Source organism: Anguilla rostrata, chromosome 1 (assembly GCF_018555375.3).
Source record: "Anguilla rostrata isolate EN2019 chromosome 1, ASM1855537v3, whole genome shotgun sequence".
NCBI classification, from domain to species: domain Eukaryota; kingdom Metazoa; phylum Chordata; class Actinopteri; order Anguilliformes; family Anguillidae; genus Anguilla; species Anguilla rostrata.
Genome location: NC_057933.1, coordinates 65,971,772 through 65,985,219, shown reverse-complemented (window position 1 = coordinate 65,985,219; position 13,448 = coordinate 65,971,772). Strand labels below are relative to the sequence as shown.

At 39.5% G+C, this 13,448-nt stretch overlaps 2 protein-coding genes across 3 annotated transcripts; both read left to right on the top strand.

Moving 5' to 3' along the window:
* Positions 1 to 304: 304 nt before the first annotated feature.
* On the top strand, positions 305 to 7,631 carry LOC135263100 (steroid 21-hydroxylase). The gene is made up of 12 exons (XM_064350728.1): positions 305 to 463; positions 979 to 1,170; positions 1,790 to 1,879; positions 2,055 to 2,209; positions 2,586 to 2,681; positions 3,100 to 3,210; positions 3,526 to 3,612; positions 3,808 to 3,897; positions 5,760 to 5,873; positions 6,043 to 6,209; positions 6,301 to 6,404; positions 6,817 to 7,631. The coding sequence occupies exons 1-12, from the start codon at positions 346 to 348 to the stop codon at positions 7,062 to 7,064; spliced, it is 1,572 nt and encodes a 523-aa protein (XP_064206798.1). The 5' UTR covers positions 305 to 345; the 3' UTR covers positions 7,065 to 7,631.
* A 142-nt stretch (positions 7,632 to 7,773) lies between these two features.
* LOC135262958 (zinc-binding protein A33-like) lies at positions 7,774 to 12,943 on the top strand. Of its 2 annotated transcripts, XM_064350440.1 has the most exons (8): positions 7,774 to 8,069; positions 8,341 to 8,374; positions 8,595 to 9,183; positions 9,328 to 9,423; positions 9,663 to 9,902; positions 10,126 to 10,148; positions 10,436 to 10,554; positions 11,818 to 12,943. In XM_064350440.1, exons 3-8 carry the CDS (start codon positions 8,659 to 8,661, stop codon positions 12,300 to 12,302), a joined length of 1,488 nt encoding a protein of 495 aa, XP_064206510.1. In that variant the 5' UTR covers positions 7,774 to 8,069; positions 8,341 to 8,374; positions 8,595 to 8,658; the 3' UTR covers positions 12,303 to 12,943. The 2 variants fall into 2 exon arrangements, with proteins under 2 accessions (XP_064206510.1, XP_064206501.1); XM_064350431.1 differs by lacking the exon at positions 8,341 to 8,374.
* The last annotated feature ends 505 nt before the right edge of the window (positions 12,944 to 13,448 follow it).

The window sequence follows — 13,448 nt, the reverse complement described above, 5'->3', positions numbered from 1 at the left end:
TAGCTCATCCTTTAATTTGTCCTTTCAGGTGTGAAATCTGTATTTTGTTGTTAGTGTAAGGTCCAGATTATGTATGTTATTTTGTTTTTTCAAACTGGAAAAAACAGCATGTCTATCATAACATGTCCTTGTGGTCTTGGTGTTCACTTCACGGTGGCTATGAGAAAATCACATGACTCTGCTGGTTGAAATAATATTTATTCACCCTTGAGTAAGAGGACACATGTCAGCAGATCACTCGAAAAGAGACCGAGATGGAGGAGTTGGGAGAGACTGAGAGAATATAAAAGGAGTAGAGATTGTGCAGTGGTCTCTGCTCTTTTCGAGTGATAACCTATTAATGTGATGCCAGTCTGCATGACATTTGTGGGTGCGGGTACAGCAGTCGTGCTGTGTGTACTGTGGTTAGTGTTTGTTTATTACCCCAGACAGACTGATCAGAAGCTATGCTCGCAATCAAACGGTAAGTGTCACTGCGTTTTCAGGCCTGGGTAAGTTAAATAGTAATATAGGAAAATAAAATGGAGGGGAAGTGGCTTGTTGGACATATAGTTTATTTGTACAGTATTTATGCTTTCCCAGTGCCATTCCTTTGGCATCTTGTTTGCTATGTCACTTTGTACACTTTACCTCTGTTTCATTATCAGACTTCCTTCGACTTCCCAGAAAGCAGACTGTTTTATCAATTTCAAACTATGATTTCTGTATGAAATTTTATTTTAAGGTGAACCGCAGGACATCGTTCAAATTTCATGACCAAATACACATGCTTCTGATATATTGATGTGTATTCATGTGCATCATACCCATTGTATACTCACTTAGTAGATTGTTACTTTATAATATCCAGCCATTACTGTTAATGCTGTTAATGTATAGTCTGTTTGCTGGTAGTAGATTTTATTTTCACTGCTTTGATAAAGCCATATGAGGTTCACTTGTATTTTTAGTCATTTTTTGTCTTTTATCTCCACTCAGTTGTTGGTTCCACACTCCTTTACCCACTCAACCAGCTTCTTCCCCACACTCTCTCCCCCTCCCTCCCTGGCCCCACCTCCCTCCCTCTTCTGGGCAACATGTTGGAGCTGACACGGGACCACCTCCCCAATCATCTGACCTCTCTGGCTCACCACTATGGCAACATCTACAGACTCTACTGTGGCAACACAAGTAAGGTGTTAACCCTTCAACGTCATGATGTATGCATCATTTGGCAGTGTTGTGTGTCAGGGGGCAGGGGGTTAAATTATTACCTCAGTAATTAATAAGCTTTTTGCTCGAATTATAGAGAAATTTTAGTGAAAAAATTACTAATACAACCACAGATGTGAACGGTGACATACATATATATATATATATATATGCACACACATATATATAAATAGTTAATCCAATGAATTTGGCCCTAAAACGTATGTCATTTGCTTTCTGTAGGAATTGGTCACTGTTCTTTGTCACATGTCTATATGTCATCTTGTACTTCAGGTGGGTTTAGTCAGGGGGTGTTGGTGCATTTCAAGGCCTCTCATCTGTAGCAGACAAGCGCCGCCCACTTTACACTTGCGTCAGTCAAAAATTAGCGAAATGGGGACTGATGAAAAATCCCACACTAAAGTTTATCTTCAAGCAGTGCGGTGTGATAAAAGTTAATTTGCATTAACTTGATTGATGAGCTTTTAAAATGCCAAAAGTAGACCCCTGATGAGATGCGTGTAATGAATTGAGTGTATTGGAACAAGTGCTCAGATCTGAGGCTTTGACTGAGTGAATGTGTACATGTGTCTTTCAGCCATAGTTGTGTTGAGCAGTGCTGAGATGATCCGGGAGGCCCTGGTGAAGAAGTGGTCAGACTTTGCTGGGAGGCCACACTCATACACCGGTAGCACTCTCCCTACCCAAGCCATTGTTCTGTACCCTACCAAACTAGTCAAACTTACACTTTGCCTCTAACAGGTTTTTTTCTCTTCCCTTATCACTGTTTCCCTCCCTCCTGGTCTCCCTCTTTCGCTTTCCCTCTGCTTATCACTTTTTCCCAATCTTTATAATATTCTCAGGCGATATTGTGTCAGGTGGTGGGCAATCCATCTCTTTGGGGGACTACAGTGAGGCGTGGCGGACACATCGCCGCCTGGCCCACAGTGCTTTGCAGCGTTGCTCTGCGCAGTGTCTGCACGCTGTCATTCAGAAGCAGGCTCTCACCCTCAGGCAGGTACAAGATGTATGCATGGCATTGCGCAAGAGGTGTTGTGTACCATGCTCATAACTGCAGTAACATTATATAGAGAGAGGTGTACATACAATTTGTTATATTCTTGTGGTAACTTTTTGTGGCCTTGCTAACGAACAACTAAAGTGAATGAAATTGGAATGAACTGAACCACGCAATTGATTAGTGTCCCATTCTTGGTGTAGTCTTATGATCAAGGTTCAATTTCCGCTTCCTTGTCCCTGTACTATATAGTATAAAGTGGATACTGATAACAAATGGTTGGCTGGACTAAATTCAGTACAAAATTGGACTAAATTTACTGACAGATTGGTACAGGGTGTACTTTTGCGTGTGTGTGTGTGTGTTTGGGTGCCAGGTTCTAATGGACTACAATGAGACTCCTGTGGATTTGTCAGAGGACTTCACCGTGGCTGCCAGTAATGTCATCACTACTCTGGTCTTTGGAAAAGAAGTCAGTACTCTCTTTACCTGAATGTATTTATCAGCAACAGTCGCATATTTAATTTAAAAAGCTTAAAAATGATAACTCTCATATGCAGTAAATGCATTTTTGAAGAAGCATCTCTATAAGGGAAGATATCAGCCTACTGTTTGTTTTACTTTATAAGTCAAGCTGTTGGGTGAATAGGTTGACTGTTGAGATCTTGGTGATGCCATCTAGGTGTTTGTCGGTCTTAATTAAATAAATGATGGATCTACACAGGCTAGGGGGTCCTGTCATTTACTGAAATGACGGTTGGAGCCTTTGCAGGGTTATGTTGTCATCTTATTAAAACTCCCATCCAAATGCCACAGAATGCTGTATGGATTTGGCATCAAACGATGTCACCCCCCTCTCTAACACTCATACTAGCTGTTCTCTCTCCCAGTATGACAAGAGCTCCCCTGAGCTGCAGCGTCTGCATGGCTGTCTGAATGAGATTGTGTCTTTGTGGGGCTCCCCCTGGATCTCTGCCCTGGACTCCTTTCCCCTGCTCAGGGTATGGAATGTTATCAACGTTGCCTGTAATATAAAGCGTAAAGCGAGTGGGAGAACAACCTGCCATTTTGCCTGATTGATTTCATTTGTTGTTTGATATATTTCTGAACGGGACAATCCCAACCACATGTAGGTGCAATGCTCCAGTTAAATACATATCAATTATATAATTATTATTACTTCTAGTCAAGAATTTTTATGAACATTACTGTTTTTTTGATCTGATTGATTTTGATTTTGCTGATCACTGTTTTTGTAGCAATAATTGTAGCATGTAGCATTTCCTGAATAATGTTTTTTTTTTCATTTATATCAGAAGTTGCCCAATCCTCCTTTCTCTCGTTTACTGAAAGCGGTGGCCAGGAGAGATGACATCATTAGATCACATATCCAAGAATATAAGGCAAGTTTGCTTGGAATCAACCAGATTCTAGGCCTTGTACATCAGCACAAATGCATGAGAATAATAACATAATATCAGCCAAAGAAGTTGAATCTTTAAGTAAATTAAGAGTATTGGTTCACACAAATAGCGCTACAGCATACTAAGAAATGTTCTGAGAAAAAATCTTCCATTTCGGCTATATTTTTGCCTCAGGAGCTGTGCCCGGATGAAGGGACAGGGGGTACTATAACAGCCTCTCTACTTCAGAGCCTGGATCAGCCACTGGGGGAGAAAGAGAGGGTGGTGGGTAATGTACCTGTCCAACATTTGTAGTCAGGATTGTAATATGGTTGTTTATTTTTGATTATGTAATGCACAATGTGTCATTTAAATCCAGTAGTCATTTTGGAATTAGTGCTATTTATTTTTTATTGAATAAACTTAAAGTGGCAATCTCAAAGATTTTCATTAAAATAAATGTCTGTTAAGTCACTATATATCGCTGAATTAAGTAGCACAATGGTGATTGAGCCTATTATTATATTAATTTATACTGTTATTATTATTATTATTATTATTTATGATTAAAGAACCGGGTGTCTGTGCCACATTCCCGGGAAAAAATCACAAGCGGCGCACAGTTAGTGACGCGTTTTCCATCACCCATCAGTGGTTGGTCCGCCAGAGAGGGTAGGCGGTGTTTCTGCTAGCGTTATGGAACCCTAAAAAGTTTTTGTGTAACATGAAATGTTACTAAATTACATAGTTATTTACACAGATAACGCTAGCTACCAGACCATGTCAAGAAAGGCAACATTAGTTTAGACAACCTTGTGCACAGTCAGTAGCCATCTCTCATATCAGGTAACGTTGCGTTAGCTAGCTAGCTAGCTAATGTAATTAACATAATTTCATGTCAGCTAACAATTTGAAAAAATGCTAGCTAACGCTACCGACCAGTACCGACCTCGCAAACCATCTCTCAAATGCAACGCTACCTTGTTGCACCGTTGCAATGTAGCTAAATAAACGCCAGTTCAGATCAATGATTCGCAACGAGACTGGATGCAACTTGCAAAATTCCAAGACGTCTGATTGTGAACGTTCTAAAACTGCACTTGGCGATTTGACAAGGTGGGTCTTTTGGGACCCCAGGGCAGGCAATGGCTCTGCTACAAACCAGTTCACACCGCTGCAATTTTCTCTGCAACATTCTAAAACCGTTTCGTCTGGTTGCGAATCATTGATCTGAACTGGCCTTAACGTTACCGTGATTTACATTGCCATCAAGTTCATCAATATATTATAATGATCGGAATAAAGCCGTCTTTACACAGAGCATTAACCCCATGGGTATAGGTGGAGTAGAGCCGGGTCTGATTTCTGTGTAAAGATGTCAAGCCGGAGAAAACTAATTTAAAAAATACGGCAGTATGGATTAGCGTTGTTATTATTTTCTTACGCTTCCTCATATGTTCTTTCAGCCTTGATGCAGTTTTTTGATTAAATGTCCTTTGTTTTTGTTTTATTCTTCTTGTGCTTGCAAATTTAACGCCCAGCTGAAGCTTTATTCTCGAACAGTTCAGCTAGCAAAACCAGTAACACCAGGGGTAACATTTTCCAAGGCAGTTGTTTCAAAAATATCACACAATCTCGTGAACAATCATTCACGAGAAAGACAGTGTTTATTGTGCACGAGATACATAATTGCACGAGCCACAGCGAATCCCACGGATTCTTCTCTGCAGTGTAAAGATGTTCATACGGGGCAAAAGGTGGATAAAGAACGTCTGTGGAAATTGATCATAACTAATTCTACCCCAGGTCTGCTACAATATTTAAACCCAGGTCGGCAGTGTAAAGACAGCTTAAGTTAGCCTAATAGTAGGCAATGAATGAGTATGTACATAACGTTACTTTTATAACAAGCATTTTTTATTCAGTAAATAGTAAACGTTATAGTTACCATGGCCCAGGTGCCAGCTGACTGACGTCACACACAGGCGACACTGTTTGGAAGTGAGGTCCAAAAACACAACTGCAATTACCGCTTTTCGCCATTGGTACCGACAAAGATAACGAAACGGAAATCTTCGAGATTGCCACTTTAATGAACAGAAGACTGTTTAACATATATAATACTGTAAAAAGTTTTCTGCCTGCAGGCATTGACAGAAACTCATGTTCACATGGCTACAGTGGATCTGCTCATTGGTGGCACAGAGACCACTGCTGCCTGGCTGGGCTGGACTGTGGCCTTCTTACTACACAGGCCTGAGGTGCTTACCTGTAAACCAGTACATACCATTCATTCAAATCTTGTCAACATCATCTCATACGGAATGAAGCTTGGCTGAAATGGCCAACATTTCTTTCTTTTATTGTTTTAAACAAACAATTTTTGTCTGCTCTCTCTCTCTCTCTCTCTCTCTCTCTCTCTCACTCTAGGTGCAGTGTAGAGTGTACAGTGAGCTGTGTACAGTGCTGGATACTCGGTACCCACAGTACAGTGATAGGCTCAAGCTGCCCTGCTTGTCTGCTCTGATCAATGAGGTGCTTAGACTTAGACCTGTGGCTCCACTTGCAGTTCCTCACCGTGCCATTAGAGACAGCAGGTAGGAGTACAAGATAAATGTGCAAAAATTTGGAGTAAATTTGTATGCACAAATTCACAATGCACTGACAATGTATTATATGTTTGTTCAGCATTGCAGGTTACTGTATCCCGAAGGACACCATTATTATCCCCAATCTGTATGGTGCTCACCATGACCCAGCAATGTGGATTGACCCCTATGCTTTCAAACCAGGTTGTGCAGCTGACTTAAAATGCATATTCACCAATGATACATCTCAGACTGTTGCACCCAACAAGTATGCTGTCTAGAATAGTGGTTTTCAAACTATGATCTATGAACTGATCTGTGTGAACCCCTATGTTGGTCTGTGGAAAGTCCTGGTTTTAATAAAAGCTACTTAGTTATTAATATCCAGCTTGCTGGCTTTTTAACTGTGCTGACACTGAAAAAAAGTCCACCCATTCTATTGATCAGTAAAGCTATGCTTTTTTATATATTTCAAACATGCCAGTTTTATTTTATTTTGCTTAAATGGAAATGCTTAGGAATCAGAGGTCTGTGGAAATTAAAGCGAATCACTCATGTACTGTATTGAGTTGTTAAAACATTGTAAGAATTGCACTGATTATAATTCTACTTTCAGAACGTTTTTTAGATGGAGGCAGAGCTTCCACTCGTGCTCTTCTGCCATTTGGAGGTGGAGCCCGGCTGTGCCTTGGGGAGTCCATAGCCAAAATGGAGCTATTCCTGTTCACTGCCTACTTACTTCGTGATTTTCAATTTCTTCCCTCTGGAAACAAAGAAACCTTGCCGGACCTGACTGGGGTTGCAAGTGTTGTCCTTAAAGTCAAACCATTTCAAGTCATAGTGCGTCCACGACCATTAACTTGAACTTTCTTAACAGTTAAGACTGTATAACGTTTTTGTACGTTTTTTTTTTTTTTTTTTTTTGTGCTATCCTGATTCCCTAATACTAGGATAATATTTGGCCTATTGTCCTGCTAATAAACAACCTCACACAGAATGCATTCACTGACAGGTGTTGGCTACCAATAAAAGGTAGTGCTGTTTTTTAACAGTATTGGAGGTAATGGAAAAATCAGTGGAAACATTTACATCTGTAAATAGATTTTGCACACAACAAAGATCCTTAGATCCACAGACGTGTCCTAGAATGAATTAATTGTGCTCAAGCTGATCAGATGCTCGTGACCTACATACTGTAAGTTTCCAACACAATTTATAGTTTATTAACATCTTGGATCTGATGACTGCTGTCCGTTCTGTTTGATGTTAGTGTGTTAACTGCTTTGTAGTTCATCCCCTTCACTTTGGCCTTTCTGTGTGAAAACATAATTTGTAGTGGGGAAAAGACATGTTATATGTAAATGTAAAACATATAACTCAAATTATTGTATGTCATTAAAATCTATTTTAATTTCTGCTTCCAAATTTGAACCGGATTTGTATGTGGATGTGGATGTGCACGTGAAACACAAACATGCATGCACCTGTGTACTCACCTGTGTACTATTTCACAGACCTTAGAATGTATCTTGAGGCCTGTGTGAGAGAACAAAGTACTCAGCTAATTCCATTGAACCAAATAACTATACAATTAGCTGTATAATGGTACAGAGTGAATGCTAATATCATGAAGCTGTTGTCAGCTCACATCTTTTGTTTTTTTTTTCTGCCTAAATGAGACTGGGGGGAAGGGGAGGGGGCAGAGAAGGAGGAAGTTCTTTTTAAACTTTCGAGAGCGGTTCTTTCAGAATGTTTCAAGAGGGAAGAGGAGGTTAAACAGTGAAAGCTGACTGTTCATTCAGAAACCAAAAAAGAGAAAGACTTGAAGCTAAATCTGATGAATTAGTACTGAAGATTACAACTCTAGAGGTCAGTGTCTGTGGTTTCTCTGAAAGACTCAACAGTTACTGTTTGAAGGTTTATAGAATCAACTGAATGTAATGCAGCAGTGTATTTTTGTTGTGATAAGAAAGCTCAGTCATGATTTTAGATGATTTTCACTGAGATGATGGTAAATTCAACACCTCCAGAATTTTTTGTTGTTGTTTTAGATCAGTTAAAATATTTTAAAATAATTTTTGTGTCTTAATAAATGTAATATGCATAAAAATACCATACTTTCAAATGATGTCTTTGACAGACAACTGTTATCCAAATCTCAAGCATTGAGACTGGTATGAATAAGATTTTCAAAACCGTTGTTCAATTCATGGTATTCTGAAAAGCAATTTATCAGATTAGGTTTATTCATAAATTAATCACTCATCATTCAATTAGTCATTCATCTAGCATGCAGACATTGGGGCAAAACTCAGCTGTACGCCTATATTACAGGTAATCATTACCTTCAGTTACATGTTCATTGTAATCAAATGTGTTTTCCTTTTGTTTCAGTCAAAAACAACAAATCCTTGAACAGTTGACTTGATTGACGGCTGGAAGTTGGACCTTTCTTGAAATGACATCAGGAGAAGAGACAGGGTTGGCCATGAGTTTGGTCAATGAAGTGACCTGTCAATTGTGCTCCTCCCTCTATGTGGACCCAGTCAGACTTGATTGTGAACACAACTACTGCCGGCAGTGCATCATAGATTACTGGAAGAAAGGAGAGAGGAGGGAGCTAGGAGAGATGGAAGAAAAGAACAATAGCGGATTCACCTGCCCTTTATGTTGTGAAATTTTTCCCCAGTTTACCTTGAAAAGTAACAAGCTCCTTGCCACCATTGTGGATAGAATGCGTGGCTTGGGAATGCACCACCACAAGGTTCCACTAGAGGGACCCAGAAAGTGCCCTTCCTCAAAGAGTGCATTGGTCAGGAGGGGTGAAAAGGAGGGAGGAAGAGGATTGTGTTCTGTCCACTGGGAACCCTTGAAGATGTACTGTGAGGAAGAGCGGATAGGGATTTGTGTGGTGTGTGCTGTCTCCAAAGACCACCGCACCCACAGACTGGCGCCCATAGAGGAGGTTTTGACGCAGTGTCAGGTGAGGGACGGGGTTGGGGGGGAGGCTGGAGTGGGGTGGAGAAACGTGCGGTGGGGTGGAGCAGGGTGAAGCTGAGTGAATCGGGGAGGAATGGGAGACAGAGGGGCGGTATGAAGATGTTCTGACTAACATATCACATTACAGGAGAATTTCCAAATGGTTGTGAGACATTTTGAGAGCCAGAAGGACGAAATTAAGAAACTTTACCAGAAGAGTGAGGAAGAAATCCAAGAAATCAAGGTAATTCTTCAAAATAGTTAACGCAAAAGTGTCCATAAGATGATACAATGATTAATAAATGACAAAAAAAGTTTACTAGGGAAGTTCTCATAACCATCAAATTTCATAGCAACATTCAATATCAAAACAACAGTGTGACACTGTGTGGGAATAATGTTGCAATGCTGCAAGCTCATTGTGTAGGAATATGTTACTTTCCAGCATGTCTTACAAGCAATGCAACCTGTTTCATTCCACAGAGCCAGTCTGTTTCCCTCCAAGCCCATCTCATCCAGGAGACTGATCACCTGCTGCACTGCATCCAGAGGGAACGGGAGAGGCTGTGCTCCATGCTACAGAGAGACACAGAGAGACTGCTGGCCCTTAGGCAGAAAGCCTTGGCTCATCTCTCACAGGAAACTGACACCCTGACACAGGAAGTTACCTCACTCAGTGCTAGATTTCAGGAAGAAGGGCATGATCCTGCAGCACTGATCAATGTAAGTTTTGCAACAAAACTTCTCATTTTAGTATTATAGGTTAGTGATTTGCTTCTTTGAACTCTTCGATTTATTACTCTATAGAAATTACTCCAACTGTTATTAGTACTGCGACTACTACTACTACTAATAACAATAATAATAATAATAATAATAATAATAATAATAATAATAATGCCAGTGGTAATATTTATCTTTTTTGTGCATGTCTACTGTTGCACAGGATGTTCAAGAAGTGACAGTGAGGTGAGAAAATTTTATATATATGTATTTTCTGGTAATCTTACTGACCTGAAGTATCTAAAACATCCATCTGAACTGCTTGGAACATTTGTAATTTTTGTACTTCATGCAATAATACAAAAATAAAGAAACCAAGAGTCTCTATGGCATAATTAAATGGCAGTAACTTCCACATTTATTGAGGGATCATGAGTATTCATGTCTTGTCAAGTCATAGATATCCCTTTCTTTATAGAGAAAATGAAATCTACTGTACAAATCATGTGTCTATGCTCTTCTTTTCATGGAAGAATACAAGCACAGTTTGGAGTGCTGGATGGTGAGGTCAAAGATTGGTTTGACCTGGGAATCTATAAAGGGCCCATTCAATACTTTCTGTGGAAGAAATTAGAAGAAGTGATTCAACCAGGTATGATACATTTAGAACTTGTATGTAGTTCAGAATTTACCATGCTCTGGAGGAGCATTGCATAAAGCACAATTAATTCATGGTTGTGATGGGTATCAATATTTTGGGATATACCACCGATGGCAGTATGTGTGAATACTTGAAAAATTACTTAGTATGGAAGTTCAAATAGGAAATGCATCAGATAGGTATGACTGTGAGCCTCATGTTTCTACTTTATACTATATCATGCACATTGCATACTGTATACAGTATTTTGCACGCACTATAGCCCACATCCTGTTATTGCCCTGAGTCATGGTTCATCAATGGAAACAGGAAATAGCAGGTGTGCATTTGTGTTTGTGTTCTTCACAAACAGGAAACCCATGAATAGAAATTAGCTTTCAAAAAACCTGTACTTTGCCAACAGAGTAGTTGAAACTCTTTAGGAGAACACTTTTACCTTTGACTTTTGAAAATACATAAACTAATAAACGACCATGTTGTTTCATTACTACATACACTTTATAATGGCTCCCATTTTATTTACCCACCACTGATTTTTTATACTTCATAATGTTTCTTTTCATGGACAATTATTGCAGTATGACACATCTAGCATGAAAATGAACTAGTCCAGGATTCAGGGCAAACCCTGATTTTTTAATCCACAGGTCTTTATTTTAGATCTATGTTTGGCAATTTACTGACCGAATGGAAGGCTTTGTACACATTTATTTTTAAAATAAGTCAAATTTACGTACTCCTTAATACAACATTGCTCATGCTTCCTGCAACATCAGATGCAGGTTTAGCTCTGTCCTGTCAGAGCAGATATCAATCACCCGTGAAATTATAGCTTACTTTTTTAGCCCATGTTAACAGTTCGCACCATGCACCACCACCCAATTTGAGTAGGTGTCACTTGACAAAACTTTAATTTCTGTAGTTAGTCTCTCTCTCTCTCTCTCTCTCTCTCTCTCTCTCTCTCTCTCTCTCTCTCTCTCTCTCTCTCTCTCTCTCTCTCTTTTTCTCTTGCTCTCTCTCTCTCTCCCACCCCTCTCTCTCTCTCGCCGTCTCTCTTTTTTATGAGTGGGCGTGCAGAACTAAATGCTAAAATTGCACTTTTGCAGAACACTCACCGAGAACAATCTACCAAGTGATTGATTGCATTATTTCTCAAATAATGGAACAAAATGGTGATAGTTACACTACAGTCTGTTCTTCAGTACTACTATTTATACTAAAATAGTACCCCATCTCTCATTGTCTTTTCTGCAGGTCTCTGTACTTTGACCCTTGACCCAGCCACTGCCAATCCATTCCTGTCTCTCTCCAATGACCTCACAACTGCCCGCTACAGCCACACCCCCAAGGAAGGGTTGTCCATGGGAGAGGCCCGTTTTGAGTTCAGCCCATGCGTACTGGCCAAACATGGCTTTTCCTCAGGCCGTCACTACTGGGAGGTAGAGGTGGGAGACCAACCGGACTGGGATGTGGGTGTGGCCAGTGAAACAGCAGAGCGGGATGGCTGGGTGGTTCTGTCCCCTGAAAATGGGTACTGGACTGTGGGCAACAAGGGGGTGAGGAGGGTCGGTGTGTACCTAGATTATGAGGCAGGCCAATTGTCCTTTTACAACACAGAAGACATGAGTTCACTGTTCTCCTTCTTGGGGGAAAATTTCAAAGACACCTTGTATCCATTCTTTTATCCCAGTGCAGATTCCAGTGCCCAGCCTCTCAAGCTGCTAAATCCAAGAACTTAATGGTGGGTGTAAACCATTGCACATTGATGTTTGAACAAACAGACACCCCAAATACATAAATGGAGTTCAATTTCACCTTGCAGCAAAACTGACACATCAATATCTTGAGCATTTTTCATTTCAGTGTGTAAGGCTCCCAGCATGCAATACATGTCTTATTTGCTTTGATGCATTCAACAGTTATCTCCAGAAAGTATGTTACATTGTGCATTACTGTACACTGCAAAATCTTTCAGTGACAGAAGCTTGCATGCCTTCCTACAGAATTTTGTTTCCTGTAAAATATGTAATGTTACTGTTCATTCCATATTTTATTTACACCTCTGTTTATTTAGATCACATTTGAGTCTATTGTTTTGTTTACTGAGCTAGCTTATTCATTCCATGATGCTGGTATAATATGCAATCTTACGCTGAAAATTTATGCAACTACAATAAAGACTATATTTTATATAGTGCAATATTTTAGATTGCAATAATGAAATAAAATATCATGGATATTAGTTGATGGGTCAGAATTTGTTTTGTTTTCACTGAAAATATTTTTTTGTGTATAGCTTATATTTTTAAATGCATTACTGTGAATACAGTGCACATAATGAAAATCTATGTATTTAAATAAAAGCTTGGTGTTTATTCAATTCTTATTGGATTTATTTTACTATGAAAATCATGTGGGGAAAAATGCATTATCTTTTTTGTTGATGTGCTGCTAGCCTTCGCACAATACACTGTACAGTGTATTGTGCTAATGCAAAATAATGAACAGATTCTGACATAACCACAGAGGGCAGTATGGAGTAGTACAATATTTTGGTTATTGGCAGTAAGGTTATTAGGCAATAGGGAAATAATTTAAAGCTTGTAAAGACTATTTTTTCATGCTTACATAAATAATAATGGCAACAGTGTGGAACTTAATGATGGCAAAATCTCAGTAAAAGTTCTTATATTTATAAAGCTGGAAATTTTCTGAACTAAATACTAGCATTAGCATTCACTGACATTAATGCTGTGTAAATAAGAAAATGTTCCAAAACTACTCAGAGGTAAGTTACAATTAAACAGACCCCTGTGTTCCAAGACGAGTCATAAGGAGATTTTTTTAAAAAGACCAGCAGCTGGAACAGTCTTGCTATAGTTAAA

Coding starts and splice junctions, on each gene's coding strand:
- LOC135263100 (XM_064350728.1), top strand. CDS start 346: ATGCCAGTCTGCATGACATTTGTGGGTGCGGGTACAGCAGTCGTGCTG. Junction 1,880..2,054: donor GAGGCCACACTCATACACCG/GTAGCACTCTCC, acceptor TAATATTCTCAG/GCGATATTGTGTCAGGTGGT. Junction 6,405..6,816: donor CCCCTATGCTTTCAAACCAG/GTTGTGCAGCTG, acceptor TTCTACTTTCAG/AACGTTTTTTAGATGGAGGC.
- LOC135262958 (XM_064350431.1), top strand. CDS start 8,659: ATGACATCAGGAGAAGAGACAGGGTTGGCCATGAGTTTGGTCAATGAA. Junction 9,903..10,125: donor ATCCTGCAGCACTGATCAAT/GTAAGTTTTGCA, acceptor ACTGTTGCACAG/GATGTTCAAGAAGTGACAGT. Junction 10,149..10,435: donor GTTCAAGAAGTGACAGTGAG/GTGAGAAAATTT, acceptor TTTTCATGGAAG/AATACAAGCACAGTTTGGAG.